The sequence below is a fragment of the Centroberyx affinis genome, unplaced genomic scaffold (assembly GCF_046629955.1).
Source record: "Centroberyx affinis isolate AG114_WGS23_722 - 3 ecotype Tasmania unplaced genomic scaffold, CSIRO-AGI_Caff_v1 ptg001434l_1, whole genome shotgun sequence".
In the NCBI taxonomy this organism is placed as follows: Eukaryota; Metazoa; Chordata; class Actinopteri; order Beryciformes; family Berycidae; genus Centroberyx; species Centroberyx affinis.
Window position 1 is genome coordinate 629536 of NW_027279909.1, and position 23636 is coordinate 653171.

A 23636-nucleotide genomic window follows, 5' to 3' on the forward strand; every position below is an offset into this window, starting at 1 on the left:
GTATCTACCACCTGATTGTAAACGGGAAAGATTAATATGGCTTGTGCTACAGACAGTTTGATGAACAGTGGGGCTTAGAGGAGAGGTAGGATGTGGAAGATGAATAGTAAGAAGAGGAGGAGTCAGGAGTAGGAAGATGGAGTGGAAGAGAGCTGGAGTGTCCGTGGGTCACGGGTGTCAAATTTAACGACGAGGTGATTCTTGTGTGTTTGACACTGTTACGGGGGGTGGCTCTTGTGTTTGACAGCCTGACCACTCTGCTGCTCTCAGGAACCCAGATTAAGTGGACACTGGACTGCTTAACGGTCCAAATATCAGAGGCAGACAGACTAAACAAGCTGGAGCGGTGAAAGTTGTGTTTCTGTGACATGCTGTTTAGAGACGGGGATTTGGGCATGTCTGACAGGCGGTTACCCCCAAATAAGGAGCGCTTTGGTCAGGTAGACTAGGCAACTGCACACACACACATACACACACACACACACACACACACACAAATGCACACATGCACAGGCTCAAGAGGAAGGTCTGTTTATGGGTTAAATTTGTGTTTGTGTACAGAGTCCATTTACTCTAAAAGGGCAGACTTGGTTCCCAGCATGTTTTTTTTTTATCTTCAAGTGATGTTTGGGGTTTGAATTTAACCAACTGAAAACACATTCTTCAGGCTGCAGAAACAGATCAAATACATAATTAAAGTGCAGTTGTCCCAATGTTTTACTAAACTGTGGTTCATTTAATGTATCAGCACAGAATAAGAGCATTCAGGTGAAGATCTATTGATTGATTAATTCTGTTTTTGTTTTGTTTTTTGTCAATTTCAGGTTCATGAAGAATGCTGGCTCGGTTATAGATGCAGTTACGTGGCAACAGTAGGTATTTTACCCTTTTTTCTATCATATATTACGTTTTTTTCTTAGGAAAAACACAATGTAGAGCTTAACTACACAGGGCATGTTGGTTTCCGGCGGCATCACACCACATACTGTATATGATACTGTATATGTCAGCAGCAAACTATTTGTATCATAACTATCACTAAAATTGTTACTGAGAGAGAGTATTAGCTGCATGATTGTACCACAAAGTGTAGTAGCTTCTCTGTATTCTGCAAATACCAACTGCAAAAGAGAGAGCAAGAGAGTTGGGGTGTGTTAAATTAGTAACACCTGCCCCTCATCCATTGCACATAGGAATGCATATGAACACAATATTGTTTTGATCAAACAAAAACTAGAAAAAGGTGCAACACCTTAATCCATCAATAATGCTAAACAGCAGGTGCTTTTATCCCAGAAATATGAAATGTATTCGGTTTTGAAAAATCTGCGCACTACTTAAAGCCAGGAAAAATTCCTTTTCATACAGGCATAGATAGAATATATTACTTTTTATTTTTTATCGCTGAATATGAAGTGCAAAGTGCAGAAGTGCTATACTTCCGTCAAATGTTTACATTATATCTTCCTCACAGACACAATATCACATGTTTTGATCAATTTTTCTTTTTTCATATTTCCTCTGAATCATTAGTTGCATTCCACACATTCGGGTGCACACGCACGCACACACATACACACGAAATGTGTACAAACACACACCTAAACACAGTCCCGCCCTGTGTGAGCAAGTGAGTAGTCATTAAGGCCAAGGTCAGGTCTAATTAGAAGAAACGGAAGGAGGAAGGGGTGTCAGTAAGGCTTAGAAAAACACCACCCACACTGTTAAAATCAAACCATATGCTCTGGCTCATTCTCTCTGTCAATTAGCCTGTTTTACACTAGAGAACTAGATTCCAGTCTAACCAGACTGCGTGACAGAAACTCTGACCTCTACAAAAGAAGCCAAGCTAATAAAAATGGAGACCACTCATTAACACGTCTACTACATAGGTTTCCCTCCACTGCAGCTGGCTAAAGTTATTTTGAATCAAATTGAGTGAGCTGGAAATGCAGCACTCATTAAAACTAGTTTAGAGGAGCCCAGGATTTGCTAGACAGTAAGTCTGTGGCTCAAGGTTCCTCTAAACCCAAAGGTGTTCTGTTACAGCTCGTCGTGGTGAAACATGCTGGTTTTGTGGTGAATTGATGAGAAATGAGAAATTGATATGTGGTTTGCATTATCTGTGACAGGTTTTGTTTTTTTTCACGTTTAAATTTCACACGTGACCATCCGTCACGGAAAGAAACAAGATTCTATTCATGTTATGTAATGTATTGTACATAATAAAAGGGCTGAAATGATTTGTTTGTAACATCTATAAAGAGCTTTACACAACCTGTAAGGCTTCAATCTGAATACGAGTGAGCACAGCAGCCAGTTAAACTTGGCCCTGCACAGTTTCACATCGTTTCAGAGTGAAGACACAAGATCAAGGGGAGCAGTAGACAGTCTCGACTCGAGATGCAAATTTTTTTAAGTATTTTTAAAGAGTCCTTAATGTCATGAGCTTGGTGTGGATGCTGCTGATAGGCCTGCAATTACACTTACAGTATCTTGTCTCAGTTACTGCTTTCTCCTTTGTGAATTAATTGATCAAACGGTTAGAATTTATTTCAGCATCATCTTAAGTCTGTCTCTCTCTGTCTCCATCTGTCTCTCTCTCTCTTTCTGGCTTTTGGTGTTATGTTTTCTCCTATGAGGTATTTCATCCGAGCGTGTGTGTTCACTTGACTTATTTTTCTAAGTGCTATCACATTATTATTCTTTTTTTGCAATAGGGAGAGAGTTTTTGCACCCGTATACCCACATCTAGAACTTTTTTTTTTTTCAGAGCATTTTTTTGTGATTGTTCCAGGCACTTCGAGTTGGCTGCTACCTCCTGACCTAGAAATATTTTTTATTTAGTAAGTCAATCATACACCTAACCTTAAGCACAATTCAAACATTTATCATACTGGATATTTTATGCCTTGACTAACCAGGGGTGGCAGCAGCTTAAAGGAATAGTTCACCCAAAAATGAAAATTCTGTCATCATCTACTCACCCTCATGCCAAATGAAACACAGGTAAGGAGCAGAACTTATGCACACCTGTAGATCGACAGGTGCATTGGAGAAGACCATGGGCCGACTGTACTAGAACAAAAGACTCCTGCACACTGTCTACTTCACTTGCAATTGCAACACAGACCTTCATCAGGTTATAATAACCTAATAAAGGTCTGTGTACCGAAACGTTGTTCCCAATAAATCTTTTCTAATTGCAAGTGAAGTAGACAGTGTGCGGGACTCCTTTGTTCTGCTAAATGAAACACAGGTGAAATTTGTTTGTCCATATAACACACAGGGAGGTTGCCAGCACAACTTGGTAGCAGCCTTCTCCAAAACAACTGAAGTCAGTGGGGACCTGTTCTTTAGAGTTCCAAAACAAAAACAGCCAAACAATCACATTATGAATAGAAAGACCTATACACCATTATTTGTAGCAAATCAATCAGCTGTAGTTAAGATTAGCACTAAATTATGGTGTAAATATACTGTAGGTCTTTTTGGAACTCTGAAGAACTGGTCCCCACTGACTTCAGTTGTTTTGGAGAAGGCTGCTATGGAGTTGTGCTGCAACCTCCCTGTGTGTTATATGGACAAACTTCACCTGTGTTTCAACTGGCATGAGGGGGAGGAGATGATGACAGAATTTTCATTTTTGGGTGAACTATTCCTTTAATGGTGAGAGAAGTAAGCCAGTGAGAAGTGAGTGACCAGAGCCAGTTTACATCCTGGCTGGGAAAATATGGGCAAGGGAAGTGAATGAGACACACCTCACCTCCACAATTGCTAATTAGATGCCCCTAAGCAAGACACATAAACCCCAACTGCCCCACTAGTGCTGGATTGCTGCTAGGTGTGAACATGAATCAGTGTGAAACACAGCGATGCTGAACAAGACTCAGCAGTGCTCAGCAAATCTTCCCTGGGTCAACGAAGTTAAAGTGATAGTGAAAAGTTCACTTTTATGATCTCTGATTTTGTAAGTTGGCCAGAAAGTGAACCTGAAAGTGTTCGTACTTTTTCACAAAAGGGGCTGCATGCTCGTCTGTGTCGCTTTTCGTCAACTGACCTATCAACATTTTAAACGGGGCAGGATGATGTCTTGTACTCACGTTCTCCCTGTTCCACGCACGTCAGATTGAGTGGTGACAGCAGTGGTGCATGCCAGAGCGCACTGGGTGCTGGTTATTTACAGCTGGCAAGAGAAAGCAGAGATAATGGAGATTTGTGTTCTCTTCCTTTCTACAGTCCACGTGTCAGTAGGATTGTAAATTTCGTTATGGGATTCCCCCGGGGCAGCTACATATCCTTCAACCGTTTAGTATAGACTGATCTGATGATAACCTGCTGCTCCACATCAAGGAATACATCACTCCTTGACACTTCATGTGCCCTCCATCCTTCCCTGTTCTTCTCCCCTCTCTACTTTTGTTATCCTCTCTTCTCTCCTCTCCTCTCCTCTCCTCTCCTCTCCTCTCCTCTCCTCTCCTCTCCTCTCCTCTCCTCTCCTCTTCTCTTCTCTTCACTTCTCTCTCCATTTCCTTCATTGACAGAACTCATTCATTCACCATCCCTTCTCCTCCATCTGGATACTTTTAATGAGTTTTGTAGCTTTAGATGTTTCACCCATCAGATTTAGCTCTTTTTCCAGTCTGTATGGTATTTATGTGTTAATTTGGTGCTGAATAGTTTTTTTTACTGGGTGAACCTTGATGTGGTGCTGGTGGTCAGTGAGGATTGTGTAAAACAAGCTGACCAAATGGATCTTTGTCTGCCAACATGAGAACATATTGCTCATTAAAGCTTTGCATTTGATGGGATTCTGGTCAGTCTGGCTGCTACAGTTTTACGTCTGTTTTTGTACGCACAAAGGGAAAAGTCGTAGTTCTGCTCTGAGCTTGGCTTGGAGCATTTTTATGAATACCATGCAATGGCCTACAGTATACTAGTTGAAATATTTAAAACAGGCCTCTGTGTCCTGTAACAATTATTTTAAAGCATTTCTTTATGGGACTATCTGCTCTAGTGAACCACCCAACTTGTATTTTTTAATAAGCCAAAACTCACATGGTACTGATTTCCAGTCCAAGATAGCTATAACTTGTACTGTCTTTTAATATGTCCTCCATATATGAACTGGTATTTGTTTCCCTGGGATCTGGACTTGAGAATTATTATGAGCCCTCTGGATAGATGACAGGATAACCAAGTCAACTGTGTAGAGCTATGGCTTAACCTTTGTGCTGTGTATAGTGTGAGGCCAGGAGCTGGCCTCCAACACTATACAACACTATTCCAACACTGTCACTAAATATTCAACAATGTTCCACAATGTGGCTAAGATTGCAACACTCCTTCACCCCATGTCCTTAAATAAAATTCAGCCCTCTTCTCGGCAACTTCAATGGCACATTTGTTGTTTTTACAGACTATTCCAAATACTTCCAAAGGACATCATCCTTCTTATTTAAGGGTTTCATGGTTTGTCCTCTGTTTTAGAATTTTATTTTGTGTTATTTTGTTTTTATTTCTTCACACCATGCCCTTCATAGTCTGCCGCAGTCTTGGAAATGCTTTGCCTGTATATCTTAAAGTATACGGCCGGTGTTTTTTAATGCATTGCTTACCGTCAACAAATCCTATGAAAATAACAAAATCAGCAATGATTTTGTTTTGCCAGCAAATCTTGTCCATGTAGCCGGTGCCCAATGAAGTCATGTCCCAGCAGCCATAGAACTCCATTGTATTAAAAAAACGATTAAAAACACGTCAAAGAGCCATGCCGTTGCTCTGGGCAGCATATTTCATCATCGCGATGCACCGGGCCAGCCGACTTTTTCCTCAAACAACTTAATATTTTCCTCAAACAACTTAATAAGCCGGCTGTAAACACTTTGCGATCTCAGGAAAGTAGCTCTGTAGCACCGAAAATAGTCCCCGGCGTAATGAAGAATTTGTTCCCATTTGAATTTGATTTGGTAATAACTACAACAGTCTGACTTTTCATGGTAACAGTTAGCGATTTTTTAAATTGAAACTATGTCTTTGTGAGCTGTATTTCAAGGTTTTTAGCTTACAATTGGAGCCAATTACTTCGGGGTTGACAGCTAAAAACGCTACACAGGAAGTCAGAAAGTAACGGGAGTAGAGCAAACGCATTGCTGATTTTGTTATTTTCATAGGATTTGTTGACGGTAAGCAATGCATTAAAAAACACCAGCCTTATCCTTTAACTACAAAAAATTCCTCCTGAACCACTGGCATGGTCCCTACTTTAAAATGCTATTGTTGAACTTCTCCTTAAGAAACCTACTCTTGACCAGCATTCCCTAAAAATATTTCAGACAAATCTCTAAATTACCATTCCTGCCCAAATTTTTGGAAAAAAAAAAAATAGTAGCTAACCAATCAATTACTTTTATGAGCAGCAATGGTTTCTTTGAGAACTTTCAATATGGTTTTGGAGCTCTTCATGGCACTGAAGCACTGAGACAGTTCTTCTTAAAGTGATGAATGACTTGCTTTTAGTGGCTGATGTGGGGAAATCTTCTGTTTTAGCCCTCCTAAATCTTTTTTTGACACGGTTGATCATTCACTTCTACTTGAGTGCCTCAGACACTGAGATCCGTGGTTTCACTCTAGAGTGGTTTTCCTCCTGTCTGTGGGACAGGACATTCTCTGGCGCATTTTGTTGATATTGTACGCTGTTCAAGCGTCTGAGTCATCATGAAGAAGCTATGTAAATTTCTTGTTTTATATCAGTGCTGTTTTTTTGTAATGTTGTCGCAAGCAACTCTTTATTCCGTGGCAACTGGGAGCAGTATTGGTAATACATGATTGCTCATTCTTCTGTTTACTTATTGTAAGCCACTTTGGGTAAGAAAGTCAGCTAAATTCCTAAAATGTGCACCTCAAAATATTCACCTTAACAAGTTGTGTAGTCTCATATTTAGTTTTAAAATCTTATTTCTCTTTAAACAAGTGAAAAATTCTAGCAGCGGGGTGAGAGAACTCCACTTGTTTCTTATGTTTCAGGAATTTTCTAGAAACAAAAGTCAGTAGCTCAAAACAAATCAGGTGGATTACTCCAGAGAATGACACTGGAAACAAGATGATTTTCTGTGAAATCATCTCATCCCATTAGCAGATTTCTTTTTCATTTGTTTTAAGCAAAATAAGATTTTAAGACTCAGTACTACTTTAAAAGACTTGATGAGATGATGAATGAGATAGGTTTCTGCTGTATAAATATGATGTCAATGATACCTGAAACATGGAGAAGAATGTGTGGTGTTTCCACATTGTGCAATGTCCTTTGGAAGCAGCCAAGCCTCCAGCTGTAGAGCGTAGTGATCCTGTTTATTAGAAGGGCAAGTCTGAGCTGCTGTCTTGTTTTCCACTCTCTCGGCCTCTTGGAGAAGCTTTGTGTTTGCCCAAAGTGAAGCTCTTCAGGCCCTTGGCACAAACGCCCGGTAACTTCTGCTCTCATCATCCTCTCTCAACATCATCTCTCATTATCATCTCGCTCACTCAGTGTCTCTCACCGTCTCTGTATCACACCAAAACAAACACACACACACACACACACATACCCACAGTCTCCGCAGCTGGACGTCTCACTCGTTCCGTCTGAATTTGGGATCTCTTTGTTTCCAACTCTTCACTTATGCAATCCCACATTTTAACAAGAAAATGGATTGTCAGTATGAGAAAGTATAATTTATGTAATATGTCAGTCCCTGTTCATCATAGTTGTTGTAGTCAAATGATTTATTGTGTACTACATCTATGAAACCACTGAAAATGATACTTCATGATTTGGATTTAAAATTTTGCCAAATAGAATTTAAGTTATGTAGGATCAAAATGAAGGTTATGTCATTCAGTATCACTCCGCAGTGGGACTGTACAAGCATATGTTTGTTGCTCACAGTGCTGTAGACTATGCACAGAGTGTACATTGACAATGCTCTGGCATTTCCCTTACAGTTATTACATGGATGGCAGAGTGAACAGAGTGGAGGACTTCTTAAAGACTCGTCTGCTGGACACACTGACTGAGCAGATCACTAAGGTCATCAAGGTACTGAAGCTATCAACTTCCACTCCTAAATATTTACAATATATCCAGTTCATCCAGCTCTGAAATGGCGCTTCATATTCCATTCAGTATAAGCTGAATGTAAGGTCTATATGTCATAGTTTATATTTTAGTTCATAAGTCTTATCCCTGTCTTGCATCAGGTGAGGCAAACCACCTTAAGGGAGAATGTGGAGAAATGGCTCGTTTTTACACATCTTGAGATATACAGTATATGCTTTTCTGTAGATTCTGCCAAGTTATGTATCAGTTTATATCTCGGCTTGCTTTTGTGAGCATACAACCACATGTGCGAAGCGCAAGTGTAAGCCCTCAGGGCGAGTGGGCCGTGTCCACGGTGAGGTAATATTATCAACACTAGCTGCTGTGGCAGACTTGTTGAGTTTCAAGGGACGATCAGTGCCAAAGCACTCTCATGCCTTAGGACAAAAGGAGTGATCATTCCCAAGAACTTTTACTCCCAACACAAAACATTCAAAGAAATACAATAGCAATGGGTTTTTATTAGATGGTCAGCCAAAGTCTATGAGGTCAGGGTTTTTTTTTTGAGTCTGTGTTTGTGTTTTTGTGCGCGCATGAGTCTATGTGTCTGTGGATATTTGCATGTGTATAACTGTTTTGTTGCCAGCTGTGATGGCTTGCAGCCAGCTACCAGAGCCATTAAGATTCAGTCGGTGTCAGGCAGGACTTCAGAGCAAGAAAAATAAATCCTTAACACAGTGAGAATTTAACTGGGTTACTCCTAGAAAATCAACAAATCAACAACAAATCAATTCTCCTGATGGTCCTTGAAGTGATTTAGAATGAATGAGATGTGTTGAAGTCGCTTGCACTGAGCTGAAAGGCAGTGAGTGTGTCACAAAGTTGATTCAAGCATGGATTCTGTTGAAACACTTTTTGCTCTCGTTCTCTCATCACAGGTAGTGAACACACATGCTCCTGGTAAGAAGGTGTGGCTGGGTGGAGTGGGGCCAGCATGGGCAGGAGGCACCAATAATCTCTCTGACACATACGCTGCTGGCTTTCTGTAAGTACTGAGCATACCTGAGCTTCTTAGAAAAAGCACCATACCTGTTAAGAGAACTAATATTGCAATGTCCTCTTTAAATAACCTGACTTAATAACAATGAGCTAAAAGGTTGCATAAGATCACAATTGGTCAGAAAAACATATTTACATGCGTCATAATCACAGGCACCCACTGTAGCACTGCTAATTAAATCTCCTGTGTATGTGCTTTATATTGCAGGTGGATGAACACGCTGGGTATGGCTGCTGTGCAGGGGATTGATGTTGTCTTACGTCACTCATTCTTCGACTACGGCTACACACACCTTGTGGACCAGCAATTCAACCCTTTGCCTGTGAGTCTCGCCAGTCTCTCTCATTCATTTCAACAAGGGCTAGAATGGTTATCGGTTCATATTCCCAGTGCTCACATGTACGTCTCAAACCCCGATGAACTGATGTGGATCTGACCTGAGCCCGGGTTGCAACCCTGTTAGCTCTCTGGACGTTTTCTCCAGCCTGGCTCTCTGGCACCTCTCGCTCTTTCCCGTGGGAGCTATTAGCTGAGATGAAAGGCGTTTAGTGGTGTTGAGTGGCTAGATGCGGGGGTGAAATGCCATGTAACCTTAGCCCTTTGTCAGTAGCTCAGGACAGTGTCACTGCTCCCCTCATCCCCCATCACAACTGTGTGCTTCTCTGTGTGGAACGGTCGGCCGGTGAGAGATCTGCAACCTGAGACGCTGATATGCACAGGCATGTTAATAAAATCCCCTGCAACACTGTGTGAAATGGAACTGGCCAGTCCTGGGTTCCTCTGTGGCTGGGACTGGACCATGCTGGGACAGGGGTGCAGCAAGCTTAGTCCACACTATCAGCCACCTGAAATGGACATGTAATGCTAATAGATATAATGCAGCCTAAATGAGAATTGGTTGCTAGTGACTTATCTGTTTCTTAATCAATGTTAAATGCAAGCATTGTTCATTAACTGTTCATTATCCTGGTTTTACATTATCAGCATATCCTGATGTCCTAGAATAACTGAAATACATGTGTTAGCCCTGGGCAGGTATGCAGAGGCATAGAAGACAGTTAAATGATAAATATTTCAGAGAAACTACTGTTCTTCTATTACATTCAAGGTTAGAACAACATGGTCATTGGTTATTTATGTATTTTAGAAGTGGGATAAAACGTTGTCTTGTCTTAGTACTTAACTTAACAGATTTCATTTGTGCTGGAAAAAAGAAAAGTAAGATAAAGGAAAGAGGGATCTCAGTTGATCCAAGGTGTGAGAAGCAGCGATAAAATGCTACCACGTGCCAAGTTCATAAAAAAGATTTATCACACACAGACTCGTGGATGTCTAAAGAGAATTGCGAGAATGTTTTAAAGTGACGCTTGAACAGGGCTGGGTGGTTTACATTAAACACAGCTAAATCACTGCTCCCACACTGCAGGATAAAGATGATGGAATCAAGGCACATATCTCACACTTGTTGTTATTATAACAAGTGTGAATGCTATTTTTACTGGGATTTCTTTTATTCTTATTTTGCTTAAAAACAGCTAATAGAGGGAGGTTAGGCAATGACATTTTTAACCACTAAAGTAATTCTGGTCATGCAATAATCACTTCTGCGAAATCTGTCAATAATCTTTCACAAAAGTCCTCATTATTACTATCCAGTGTATGTGCTTTCTTCTGTCTCACTCCACCTTTGAGATCAAAAAACAATCAAGATGGCTTCATTTTTCTTCCCTCTTCCGCTCCATTATTTTTCTGGGGAATGATGGCCTCCCGCTAGGATCACAATGCTTTTAACATGGCTGGATGTCTGAAGGCTGCACCAGCCTACCTGCTGAGAGAATTCACTGCAGGGCCAACCTGTCCTCCGCCTGGGAAATTTATGGTCTGGCCCCTTCCCCCTGGATCACTCCCCATTGGTAGATGCTGAATCCAGTCGAGCCCCTGACCCACTTCACCGACTCAACCACTTCGCCTCTTTCCACTATCCTTTCATCCCTCCTTCCTGGCCTCCTACCTGGCTATTCCATCTCTTCCGTCCCAATCCATACTCTCTTTCCCCGTCTGGCTTTGTTTTTGTCCCTGTCCCTGTCTGTGTCTCCCCCCAGGGGCGGGTTATCAACTCCGATTGCCAGTTGTCCTTCTCTGAGATGGCTCCTTCATGCTGCGAGGGTTAGAAATGCCAGTATTTTGTGTATGGCAGTATAGGAGAAGGCCTATTGTTCATGTCTGAAAAGAGACTGCATGCACATCCTTTAATTTCCAGTATTGAAAAAAAACAAAAACAAATCTGAGACAAATAGAATAATGTTGTCTAACTCTCACAGACTCTAAACAATGATTTATTGGTCAGACACAAAGTGGGAGATGGAACCTTAATGTTATGTTTAGCTATGGCTGCGCTCATACATCTGAACGTTACGGTTTTCTCCACGATGGCCTGAGTCAATCAGCACCGGTTCGGTTCTCACAGCCATCTCTCACTATCCATCTCAGGTCCTCTGCCTTGCACACACTCATGACCACAAGCATATGGTGCGTGTGCTTGTACATCTTTTTACCATGCTACTAACTAGACGAGTGTTTCTGTCTTCATTTTTTACGGCTGTTGTCTCTTTATTTAATTACAGGCAAGCCAATTAGAGCATACTGCACAACCTCTTCAAGAATTAAATTGAAAACACTGAAAAATGTCTTACCTCCCACTGGATCCAGCCTAATGATGTAACCTCACACTTTGATCTTGGAATGCTTAGGAATTAACAAGGTCTCAACCAGGCAGACGGACTCATTTACCCTGTTTAGCTAGATGCTAAAGGTTAACTGTTCACTAGTCGGTTTGATTGATCTCTGGTAAAAGGTTTGTTTTTTTGATCCCTTGCTTGTCCAGGTTCCTAATTTACATGGTCTATCTGTCTGTCTGTCTAACTGTCTAGACCACAGACATTTGATTTAGGAACTGAGAGTGATGGCGATGTTGCTCTGGTTGTGCCTGCATGGGATGTCTTTCTGTCAGTCTATCTAGTAAGAAAGACAGAGAGAGAGTGAGAGATGAGAGATGAGAGATGAGCAGGCAGACAGACAGACAGACAGGCAGGCAGGCAGGCAGGCAGACAGACAGACAGGCAGGCAGGCAGGCAGACAGACAGACAGACAGGCAGGCAGACAGACAGACAGACAGACAGACAGACAGGCAGGCAGGCAGGCAGGCAGGCAGACATACCATTGAGGTTTTAGGAGCTCAGCTGATATTTCAAAGCGCTGCAAATTCACTTTTATGCCGCGCAGATTGCTGTTCCGGTCACGGATCCCATCATGGTTGCAGTTTAAAATGTGTCCATGTAATGATAATTTCTCCGACTGTAGTTTTGAAATTTGAATACAAAGCAAGAGTATAGCATCGCACCGTCCATCTTGCACAAATAAAACTTCTGTTCTTCCAGTCTCAGAACTGTTCTTTGTTTCATACAGTATGTAATAATCATAGATCACAGTTCTGGCCGTACATTCATCCATCCATCCCTCTGCCTGTGGCCTACACTATACAGTGCTATACTGTGCTCTGCTCTCCGATGCCTGGGCAGCAAATTAAGTTAAAGCCTGCATGGAAAAAAGAAGCCCTTAAATGTTGCCATATGCAGGATTGCATGGGAACTTCCTGAGGAACACATGTTGTTCCGAGCCTCTCGGAGAGGTGTTGAGTCTGTGTAGTCTATGGAGAGAGACACAGTATGGTGGACCACTCAACAATGATAACATAAAACAGCAATTCATGATGGAGCATAATATTTTGTAAAAATGTCATATTTAAGGCCTGTCAATTCTAAATGGGTCAACAGTTGTTAGATATCATGTGGCATATTACATGGCACAAAAAGCTACAACAAAATGTTGGGTATGAAAATGTTGACATAAAATTTGGACTTCGCGTTTGTGTGGACTTCACTTTTCTTTGGCACCGTATCGTAGTCATGCCACAGACGAGTTGCTTTGTTGGCACATTCTTAATTCCCACAGTTTGTGAAACTTTATCTGTTTCTAAAATTGTCAGTCCATTCCATGGCTGAATAAACAAAGCAGAGATTTTAGCAATATTCCCTCTCAGTGGAATCCCCTATTGCTGTATTAGGGGGTCTCTTTCAATAAAAATCCTCACATCGGATTGGCTCTTGCATTTAAAGGCACAGTAGTAGGCAGTGCTTTGAAACTATCTCCTAGCAGTGAGACTGGCCCAGCGGTCTTTCACTCATCCTCTGCTTTCCAAACTTGTTTTTGCATTGTGACTTTAAATGCCAGTCCGGTGAATACTGGGCATTACAATGATATAGAACTAGACATTTGTAATCCACTGGCATAAATATCATGGCGTGTGTGTGTGTGTGTGTGTGTGTGTGTGTCTATGCGTGAATGTATGCGTTGCTGTTGACCTTACAGGATTACTGGTTCTCTCTGGTCTTCAAGCGGCTGGTTGGTCCCAGGGTTTTGGCTGTGCGGGTGGCTGGACTGCAGAGGAAACCGCGGCCGGGCCGGGTCATACGAGACAAGCTCCGCATCTACGCCCACTGCACCAGCTTCTACAAGTAAGCAGTTCAGCCTCCATGGACTCCACAGTATCATCAGACATGATAACATGAGTGTACATTATATTCTACGATCTGTTGAAAATAAACGTGCTATTTGAGGCTGACGGTCTTCTCCAAAGCGACTTACAATGTACTCGTCCTATCAGCCCATTAGTCATGTGTAGCAATGCTTTGGGAATGGCCCCGAAGATTTTGACAGAAAACAGACTGCTGTTTTTCTACTCCCTGTGTCCTCCTCCAGGCACCTGAGGCTCAGTGCCTGGTGGGTAAGAACAGAATCCCCAGCCAGCCCATTCGGCTTCCCATAAATAACCAGACTACAGACATCTGCTCATTCACAGCGCAAAGTCTATAAAATTTAACGGGTATCACTTATCAGGTGCGTGGGGGCTGTCTCCTTGCCGTCAAAGAGCCGCTGAAAGGTGTGCTAGGCCTTTATCCCGTCTCGGATTGGCTAGAGGGGGGCATTTGGGGGGAGGGGGAGGGACAATAAGGCGGTCTGTGCAGGGAAGAGATAAAGAGTGCCACCATGGCCTGTTCAAGGTTATCGTTTAACCCAGGCCGGTGGCTGTCAGCACCAGGCTAGACTTACGGCCTCGCTCTCTAGACGGGGCTCGTTTACAGGTGGAGCATCTCTCAGATAAATGGTGGATAGATGGGCAATAGATGGCGAATGAGCAAGCGTTGCATAACCAACACACACAGCTGTAACCTAGTGATGAGGCCCAATGACATGAACGCAGATATTTGAAATAGTTCATAATCAACAAGTGTGTTCCCACAGCCACCTGGCAGGGTGAATGTGGGAGCTCGGAGGCGTCCGTGGCGTGCCATGCCACTCAGCTCGCCTCAACATACCAATCGGCCCCAGACTCATATGATCAGACAGTCGGGCACTTAACCAATCTGTCTTGAATCCAAACCCACTTTGGCTGACATTATTTCTGCCACTTAGTGGTTTTATACAGTGAGCCCTTAAGTGGACGGACCATTGTAGTCTTTGCGGTTTGACCGTAATAGATAGCAAACACAATGAATGTGCTTAGCCAGTGAGCGGTTGAAAACAAATGAGATATGTGCCCTTTTACCCCATTTAGTGGTTTGCATGGCATTTTTTTTCACTCTCCACTGATGCTCCAACATCAAACGGCATCGAGACTTGTTTACGTTCCTGGTTTGGATGCCTTGGATCCTCATCGTTTGAAAGGCCCGCGAGGTCATTATCTCTTCCCCTATCTGACCATCTGATCTATCGCTCGGAGACACGGTCCGCGATTCTCAGAAACGGTGGCTCCGAGAGTTTAACACAGTGCCAGACGCGCAGACTTTTTCACCAACAATGCACTACTTTATTTCTCCCGGTAACAATATTGAACACGAGCAGTCTTGCAGGTTTAATCAAATACACGGCTCGCCCTGTGCCCGAAAGGGGAAGAGATAACCATCGAGCAGAAAGCCAAGACTGTTAGAGATATGAGAGCGTGGAGGTGGTAACTGGGAGAGATGTCTACCAGACCGTTTAGCCGAAGCACAGCGCTGACCCTGAACACCGAGGCAGACATGTGGTATTCACTACAGCTGTGTTGTTTTTGTCTTTATATCTGGCCCCTTATTAGATTTTATCATGTTTGCCTTATCTGTCTTGCTTAGTTATTTACCTTTGGCCAATATCCCTATCAGGTTGTGTCCCCAGCGCTTTGCTCTCGGGAGAGGGACTCAAACACTGTTGTCTGTGTAACTCAAGAAGTGTTGTCCGTCCCGTTCACACCCTTCATCTGATCCTTGACTGCACAGCGACAGGTTTTACTATTGGATACTGTAAAAGAGACGCAGATTTGCTCATTCAGCTAGGCTTATAGGGGTGATAAGGGCTTCGGAATGGCGGTTTAATATAGTTCATACTAAATATAGATGATCATGATAAAGGACAACTCGCTGCTTAATGGAATTTCCATATCGAGCATGCTTTATCTTACTTTATTAATTTTATGTAAGCCTTTTGATCCGGACTAGATCAAGGAGCTGCGGTTTGATTCTATCACAGTGATATGTGATAACAATATCAAAGACTCTTCTTTCTTTGTAGTCATCTTTAATTATAGAGAATTTTATTCCACATGGCAACGTAATATATAATGAATCCCCATTAACAGATGTGGAGAGGGATAAGATTTTTTTTAGTTGTGTCCTTATCTCCTTTACGACAGTAAAGAAAAATAAGCGTGTTCATCAATGTTGTTCATCAAGCTGTCGTTTTTTGATTCGATTTTTTTTTTTCTCCATGTCCCAGTCACAATTATGTGAGAGGGTCCATAACAATCTACATCATCAATCTGCATCGATCACGAAAGAAAATCAAGCTGGCGGGAACTTTACGGAACAAGACTGTCCATCAGTACCTGCTGCAGCCCTACGGCACCGACGGACTGCGAGCCAAGTTAGTCTCTCTCTCTCTTTCTCTCTCTCTCCCTCTCTCTCTCTCTTTCTCTCTCTCTCTCTTTCCCTCTCTGTAACACACACACACACACACACACACACGTACGTATACACAGACATGCACACTGGCATCGCACAACTGTTTTCTATCCAAACAACAATGTGGTCTTCTTATAGAGTATCCTGTTCCACACGCTGACCAAACAGCACAACTGCACTAGTGAAAGACCCAGGTTACCATAACAAAGTCCTGTCAATGCTGCTGTGGAAAAAAAACGGAATGAAGGATTTTCTCGAAAGAGTTTTGATTTCCCCTGTGAACGTGCTCAATAATTATTTTGCAAAGGCCTGAAAGATATTGAGATGAGGAATAGGGATTCGGAAAAGTGCAACAGAATTGATTTATACAAGGCTGTAAAAGTACAAGTTCAAAAGCAACTTCGTTCAAAAACAACTTCACCTCCCTCACACACACACACACACACACACACACACACACACACACATCAACGTCTCCTCTTCCTCTCCTGTCTGATCTACATCATGCATGTCTGAGCGCACCGAACACACACAAAGAATACAGTTGGCAAACCCTAAATGTCACTTTCACCGCTGCAGTTAAGAACCATTAAGTCTAACTGTTCATTCAGTCGTACTGTCAGACTGTCGTAATATGTTGTCCTGGTTTATTGAAACTGAAACTGGCCAACTAAGTTATGATAAGAAACATCCGCTGAGCCCAGAACCCTTCCCAGAGTTCCAAGGAGTTTGCTTTCCCTTGTAATACGGACCTGTTTTTACAGCCCAACACAGATGTTTTATCAATGGCTATTCACTTCCTTTTATATTCACGCCATTTTACCTCTCTATGCTGTCCTCATTTTCACTATGATTTACACCTTATGTAACAAGGCAATATAAGGCCTATTTGATTAAATGGTCCCTTAAAATAAAAGTTTACACCATCTGTCTCTGCCCCTCGCCTTTCCTCTCTAAACTCCCGGCCTGTTATTCTGTCTCAGGCCTGAGCCTCAAATCCTGGAATAACAGCCTAATGACTCGTGTGTTTGTGTGTGTGTGTGTGTGTGTGTGTGTGTGTGTGTGTTTGCGTTACATGACACCTACACAGGCCCTTAATGGAGACTCAGGCGTGATCCTTCAATAACAGCGTAATGATGGAGGATGTTGGAGGTGTTAGAACAGGATTGCAGGATAATTAATATGAGAGTAAAGTAAGGGGCAGAGCGATGGGCCTGTTTCAGGCCCTAAGTGCTTTACCTTACTGCATGCAGTGCAGTACTTTTATTAGGAATTTAGCAACACCAGATGTCTATAAATGTGTGAACTGAGTAGTGGAACTTCCTAAGTGTGGCCAAGTGTATAGGCCAAGGTATGTTATAGGAAAGCTTTGAACATTTCAGTGGAGCAAAACTGCATAATTGAGTTATTTGTAATTTCATTATAGCCCACAGTATTCACCTTATTAACTTTGATTTTATTTATTTTATTTAATTTGAGGTTTACCTAACATTTTACAGCCTATCTTTAAAATTTTAAAACTTAAAAATTGGCTGTAAAATTGTATATTTTTGTAAAGTTTAAAATGTATATTATGATAGATTAATGGATTAAATATAATGGAATAATGGTAATATCAACCGCATGAAGAGCCACACATTAAAGGAAACAGTACAAACACAATATGAGTACATTATTTCACATTAGAGCATGATAAAATGCATTACAAAGAAATCATAATTATAGTACGGGTTATGTACTATTTTGCATAGATTTCAGAGAAAGAATGCATTTTTAAATCGTTTTGTGGTCCAACAAAATGGAACACAAGTGGTCCCTCTCAAATGTTAATGGAGCGTGTTTCATATAGTCACATAGTTCTACTGGATTCATAATGTTTTATAATCTATTGTGCCATCTTTTGTTTTGCATTGTTTTTTTTGTTTGTTTTTTTACGATAATAATCTGTTTAATATGCCCATAATGCACTTACCAGTGTGCGGAATGCATCATAAGTTACTAGTAAAACTGTGGATGTAGCTAATCTTTAGTAATACTGGTTTTCCTTACATTTCACGTTACATTTTTAACAGTATTATTACCAATATATCATTGATGCCATGTCATTGAAGAAAGAAAGAAAGAAAGAAAGAAAGGAAAGAAAGAAGGAAGGAAGAAAGAAAGAAAGAAAGAAAGAAAGAAAGGAAGGAAGGAAGGAAGGAAGGAAGGAAGGAAGGAAGGAAGGAAGGAAGGAAGGAAGGAAGGAAGGAAGGAAGGAAGAAAGAAAGAAAGAATTGGCTAATGAAGCTGTTAATGTCCTAATGACAAGCAGCAGCTAATTCTCTTCACCAATGATGAGAGAGTGGAAAGTTTTGCCTCCTGGAATCAGACGGCTGCATGTCAGCATGTACTTAACAAGCTGTTGTTCAGGTTAGCAGCATTTTTCAATTACCCCCATACAGCATCTAATTCAATTAGAAAATCATTTTCCGCCCAGAGTAAATGTTAGAAAAATGCACTTGGTTTTTAGAATTGTTTCACCCTACTTATGTTGTTTTCCTGTTTGTTTTTTTTTATGATGTAACATTTTGGCATTGAAGATAAAATACTACAGTGTTGTTGCTCTCAGACAGCGGCCACCTGTGTCACAGGCAAAGGCCATATGAAGGAGCATGGGGAATTATTATTATTATTATTATTATGTTCCAATTTTCTTTCTGTAATTGTTTAGATTTTACTGTTTTGTGCAATTGACTAAATTAAAACCATTTATGGAGGGAGTGTTGCGGTTTGACTATTGATAGTTTGCAAGACATTCCTGCTACATAAAGAGAGTTGCAATCTTGAAATTGCAATTTTGTAACTGTAGCGCCCCCAAGTGTACAACCTGCTGCATCGTAAAATTTACAGAGAGGAAGTGCAAGAATGGATTTGGATTTGCCGTCTTTTGTCAAGCAGATGGAAAATCCAGAGGGACTAGTCCTTCTGCCTTCCTCTTTCTACATAAAAGACCCTCTCACTGTGCCATTAGAGGTTCAGAGAGCTATAAGCAGTGTTCTTCATTTGAAGTTTGACAACCAGCACTGATACATTAGCACCTCTTGGTATTGGGAATGATAGCTTGAAAACTCAATAATCCATATACATAATACATAATACACACTCTAAGCACAGTTAATCCACATAGGCAGACTGTATCTCACTCAGCTGATGCCATGTTGACTCAAAGAACCAGCTCTTTCTATCTCTATAGCTTGTGTATCTTGTTTGTGTTTTCTCTGTCTGTGCGGACTGTATTTCCCATGTTCTTTTCTTTGCAGACACATCCAGCTGAACGGGGAGAAGCTGCTCATGGTGGACAATGAGACTTTCCCGGAGTTGAAGCCTAGGACGTTGAGGGCTGGACGGACAATAGCGATGCCTCCCATGACCATAGGCTTCTACGTCATCAAAAACATCAATGCATATGCCTGCCGAAGATAATGTTGACCCTTCACCCCTGACGATCAGAACCGCCCACCCACCCACCTCCAGCCACCCATTCACCTCCAGCCACCCATTCACCTGATCTACATCTGTATTCTCAAACTCCTGCTTGACCCAATGCCCAATAAGAGAATCTACCCCTAAATAAAAGAAATGTGATGCTATATTGACCCCTGAAAGGAAGTTGTTTTGAAGCAGGGTGGATGGCTTGAACACAGTCCTCTGGTTGAAGGGTCTCTTTAGGTCATCCTGCCATTCCTTGGCTTTTAATGGTAGATCCTTTAATCTTGAAGCGTCTGTCCTGACGCCTCTCACGCCGACCCCCATCTCATCACATCACCGCCATTTTCACCAAAGCAGAGAAGAGCCCAGCTCCTCCCCTCCTCTGTTCTCTGCTCCAGCGCAGAAAGACTTGCCCTTCGCACATAACAAGGGTTGCACTGAACACCTTTTAATTGCTTTCCTCAACTATTCCTCATATGCTATAAGACTTGTATGGACAGTAATGTTGTTTTGTATTGTTTTGTACCTTTTGTATGAAGTTTGTGTTTTGTGGTAACAGAAATGAAATGCAATGTCAAAAAAAGGCCACATCCTCTTTTTCAATTAGGCTTTATTTTCTTGTCTTGGATCGTCAAACCTAGGATGGGTCACCTTCATGCCAAGAGCATTCCTTTTATGCAATCTTTTTTTTTTTCTGAATTTTTCACTGACCGACAGACAAAAAAAGAATGAGAGAAAACTTTGAACAGAATTGCTGAAGCATAAACAAGTCAACTTGAGTTTGACTTGATCCTTTCCACAGAGAAAATACCGTAGTGTGTGTGGCCATGCCTGGACTAAGTGAGTGTATGTGTGAGTGTGTGTGTGTGTGTGTGTGTGTGTGTGTGCATGCGTGAGTTTGTATAAGCATGTGTTTTATTGATAATGCTACTGATGTGTCTGTCTAGTCCTTGTTTGACGTGCCGCAGAAAGGATTCTTTCCTTGCCGTATCAAATGGCTTCAAGGGAAAATCTGTTTTCTTTATCAGCTGGTTTCTGTGTATCATTGCTTTTTTTTTTAAGTGCAGAGTTGGAGGCCATTATGTGTCACTGGTGCTGTTTTGCAGCGATGCATAGCCGAGGAAAAATGTGAACCCATCCACAAATCCATCCTCAAATAGCTAGTGTTTTGAAAGAATCTGGGTTTTGGAGGCAGACATTTCAAAATCCCAGTTTCTCAGGTGTTTTTGTAAGCTCTCCCACTATCTGTTCAGTGTGATCCCATGTTTAATAATCCTCTTATGCTGCTAGCTTTTTTGTTTTTTTGTTTGTTTTTTTGCAAAACATACACACATTATATATTTTATGTATTTTGTACAGATTGGCTGTCATAACATGTTATTAGATTATGTAATGTACATAAAAGGAGTGTTAAAGATAAGATATGCGTGCTTAATATGTTTATTTACATATACACCTAATTTATATGATTTAATACATTGTTTTATTTCTGTTGTAGATGATTCAGTCAATTCAATGGTACTGAAGCCCCAACTCAATCCAAAAGTAAAGTGAAGTTTAAGAATGTGTTCCATTTGGTCTGATATAACTTTTATTTTTTTCAGAGAATGAAAGTTAATGGACACCGGCATTGTTTTTTGCCAAGGGAAAGGAATAACTTCTAGATGGTTTATGGTTCATAATCTACATCCAACATCTAACTAAGCTGCATTTACTTTAATTTCACTTTTTATTTGAAGAAGGGCTCTTTATTCAAGTGACTGAAACCTCTGAGTGGGTGGAAGCACTGACTGGAGAGATTCGGTCACGTTGTTACTGCTCATTAAGTGTTTTGACCTGAGTAAGGAAAGCGATGAAGGTTAGGAAGTCGTATGACACTCATACATAAGTGGTGGAGGATGAGCAGGAGTTGATTCAGTGCCTGAATGTGTTAAATATTAAGAATATTTGTCCTCTGAATGTGTTTATAGTTAATGTAGAGGTGTTCATATTTCTTTTTTGAGAGCATTATTTTATTATGTAAAGTGTGCTATATTATTTTTTGTAAAAAAAAAAAATGTTTACAGTGATAATAAACACTTTTCAAATACTTAACTGTCTGCAATGTGCTTGTATATTCCACAGTAGCCTGTAAAAAAGTGGAACATATTCAAATTCCTAATGCCACAAGCTGCACTACAGCAAACAAAGTAGGCTCAACTAAAAGTAGGTCAGCAGGTCTTGTGTTCAACTGCACTGCATTGTGCCTACAGCATAAAGTCAGCATACTGTGTGTGAGAGAGGATTTGAAAGTAAGTGCTATTTCTGCATAAAGAACTAATTCCCATCATGTGAACTAACATTGACCAGTGCAACCAGTTTCCACAGCAGGGCTTAGAGTATGACCGGGCTGTGTGTGTGAGGGGAAGAGAAAGAAACAAAGAGATGAGAAGATGTGATTTATACCTGCACAGGAGCACAAAAAAGGAGAAATAGCCTGTTGCAGGAGGAACCTATAAATATTGTGTGAGCCTCTCTCCTGCAGCACACACACTAAAACCTGCCACCTCCTCGCAGGATTTTTATATCGCTCCACAGTCAAGCCATCAAACAGAAACACTGAAGCATCAAAGTCGCCGCCCTTATAGCTCAGGTCCCCTCATTTCATGTTGCTGCACACACACACACAGCCTTTCTCTCTCTCTCTCTCACACACACACACACACACACACACACACACACACACACACACACACACACACACACACACACAAACTGTTACACTCTGTGGCCCCAGATGTGAAGGCAGCTGGAGTGAGTCTTTGTAGTGGGGAGAGTGCTGTCTTGTCACTGAATGAGGCAGCTGCTGATGGGAAACATGAAGCCAGGCTGGGCTAAACCTTCAGACCTCAGCTTTGGCCCAGACAGACTAAACCTGGCGCAGACCTGACTCAGTGTGTGCTGATGCATAGACAGCTGGGATTTGCTTGATAGGATGATGGTTTAGGGGGTGGGGGGGTTGTGGGGTGGAGGATAGTACATAGGGCTGTGGTGAGCTCGACACTGTGTGCCCCAGACTGTACCGGCTCCTTTGATCCTCTTTTAGGGGACTTCTTCTAGCCAAGCATGACCCGAGAAAACGGCAATGCAATGATTTCTACATGCTATAGAGAGCTATAACTAGCTTGAACCATATTAAAAGTTTCATGACAGTGAAACATTACACTGGCGGCCCGTCAAGAGCTGTGATCCGAAGCAGGTACCTTGAATTATACTATTGTTTCAAGTTTCATTTGTGGGAAATGGGCTTTTGCTTTTATGTAAATAACATGAATGTTTGGTCCCAGAAATGATCTTCAAGAACACAGTCTCCTTTTCACATATGGTTCATTTTAAACAGGCCGACATTGTTGACTTGTAAACAGTGTGCCAGGCTCGTTCACACTTGGTCCATTTAGCCAGGGGTCCAGTGAAGAGGAAGAAACATCACTGTATTTGTGTTATGAAGGCCACAGTTTCATTCACAATTAGACCACCCCATAGTTAGATTAATACGCATTCAAGAGAGAGAGAGAGAGAGAGAGAGAGAGAGAGAGACACCAGACATGTGGACAACTTGAATTGGACTGCATTTTCTCAGGCAAATTACTTCAAATGGGTGTCATGGTTAGTTTAACAAGTTCTGAGGAGATCACTTGTGTATGACGTGCTTGATATGTACGTCAGAAAATTAAAATGTATAGTCAAGTCAAGTCAACTTTATTTATATAGCGCTTCAAGTACAAAACCAGTTTGCCAGAAAGTGCTTTACAAAACATAAAGAAAGAAGGAAAAGGAAAAAAAAGACAAACAAATATAGAACACAGAATCCAAATATTGGCTGTGTAAACTATAACTCAATTTACTAACCATAGAAATAGAACAAAGTAATGGAAAAAAGGAATAAAGGTCTGTTATGCTCAGTCAGTAAGTAAGTTATGTTGTGTACAAGATAAAACAAGGT

At 41.4% G+C, this 23636-nt stretch overlaps 1 protein-coding gene across 1 annotated transcript in view; it reads left to right on the plus strand.

Moving 5' to 3' along the window:
- Positions 1-19648, plus strand: part of hpse2 (heparanase 2) — a 55670-nt gene extending 36022 nt beyond the window's left edge. The window contains exons 6-12 of the mRNA XM_071526627.1: positions 825-872; positions 7981-8074; positions 9013-9119; positions 9342-9456; positions 13563-13708; positions 16002-16148; positions 19486-19648. Of these exons, the coding sequence (XP_071382728.1) occupies positions 825-872; positions 7981-8074; positions 9013-9119; positions 9342-9456; positions 13563-13708; positions 16002-16148; positions 19486-19648 (820 nt within the window). The remainder of the gene's footprint in view (positions 1-824; positions 873-7980; positions 8075-9012; positions 9120-9341; positions 9457-13562; positions 13709-16001; positions 16149-19485) is intronic.
- The last annotated feature ends 3988 nt before the right edge of the window (positions 19649-23636 follow it).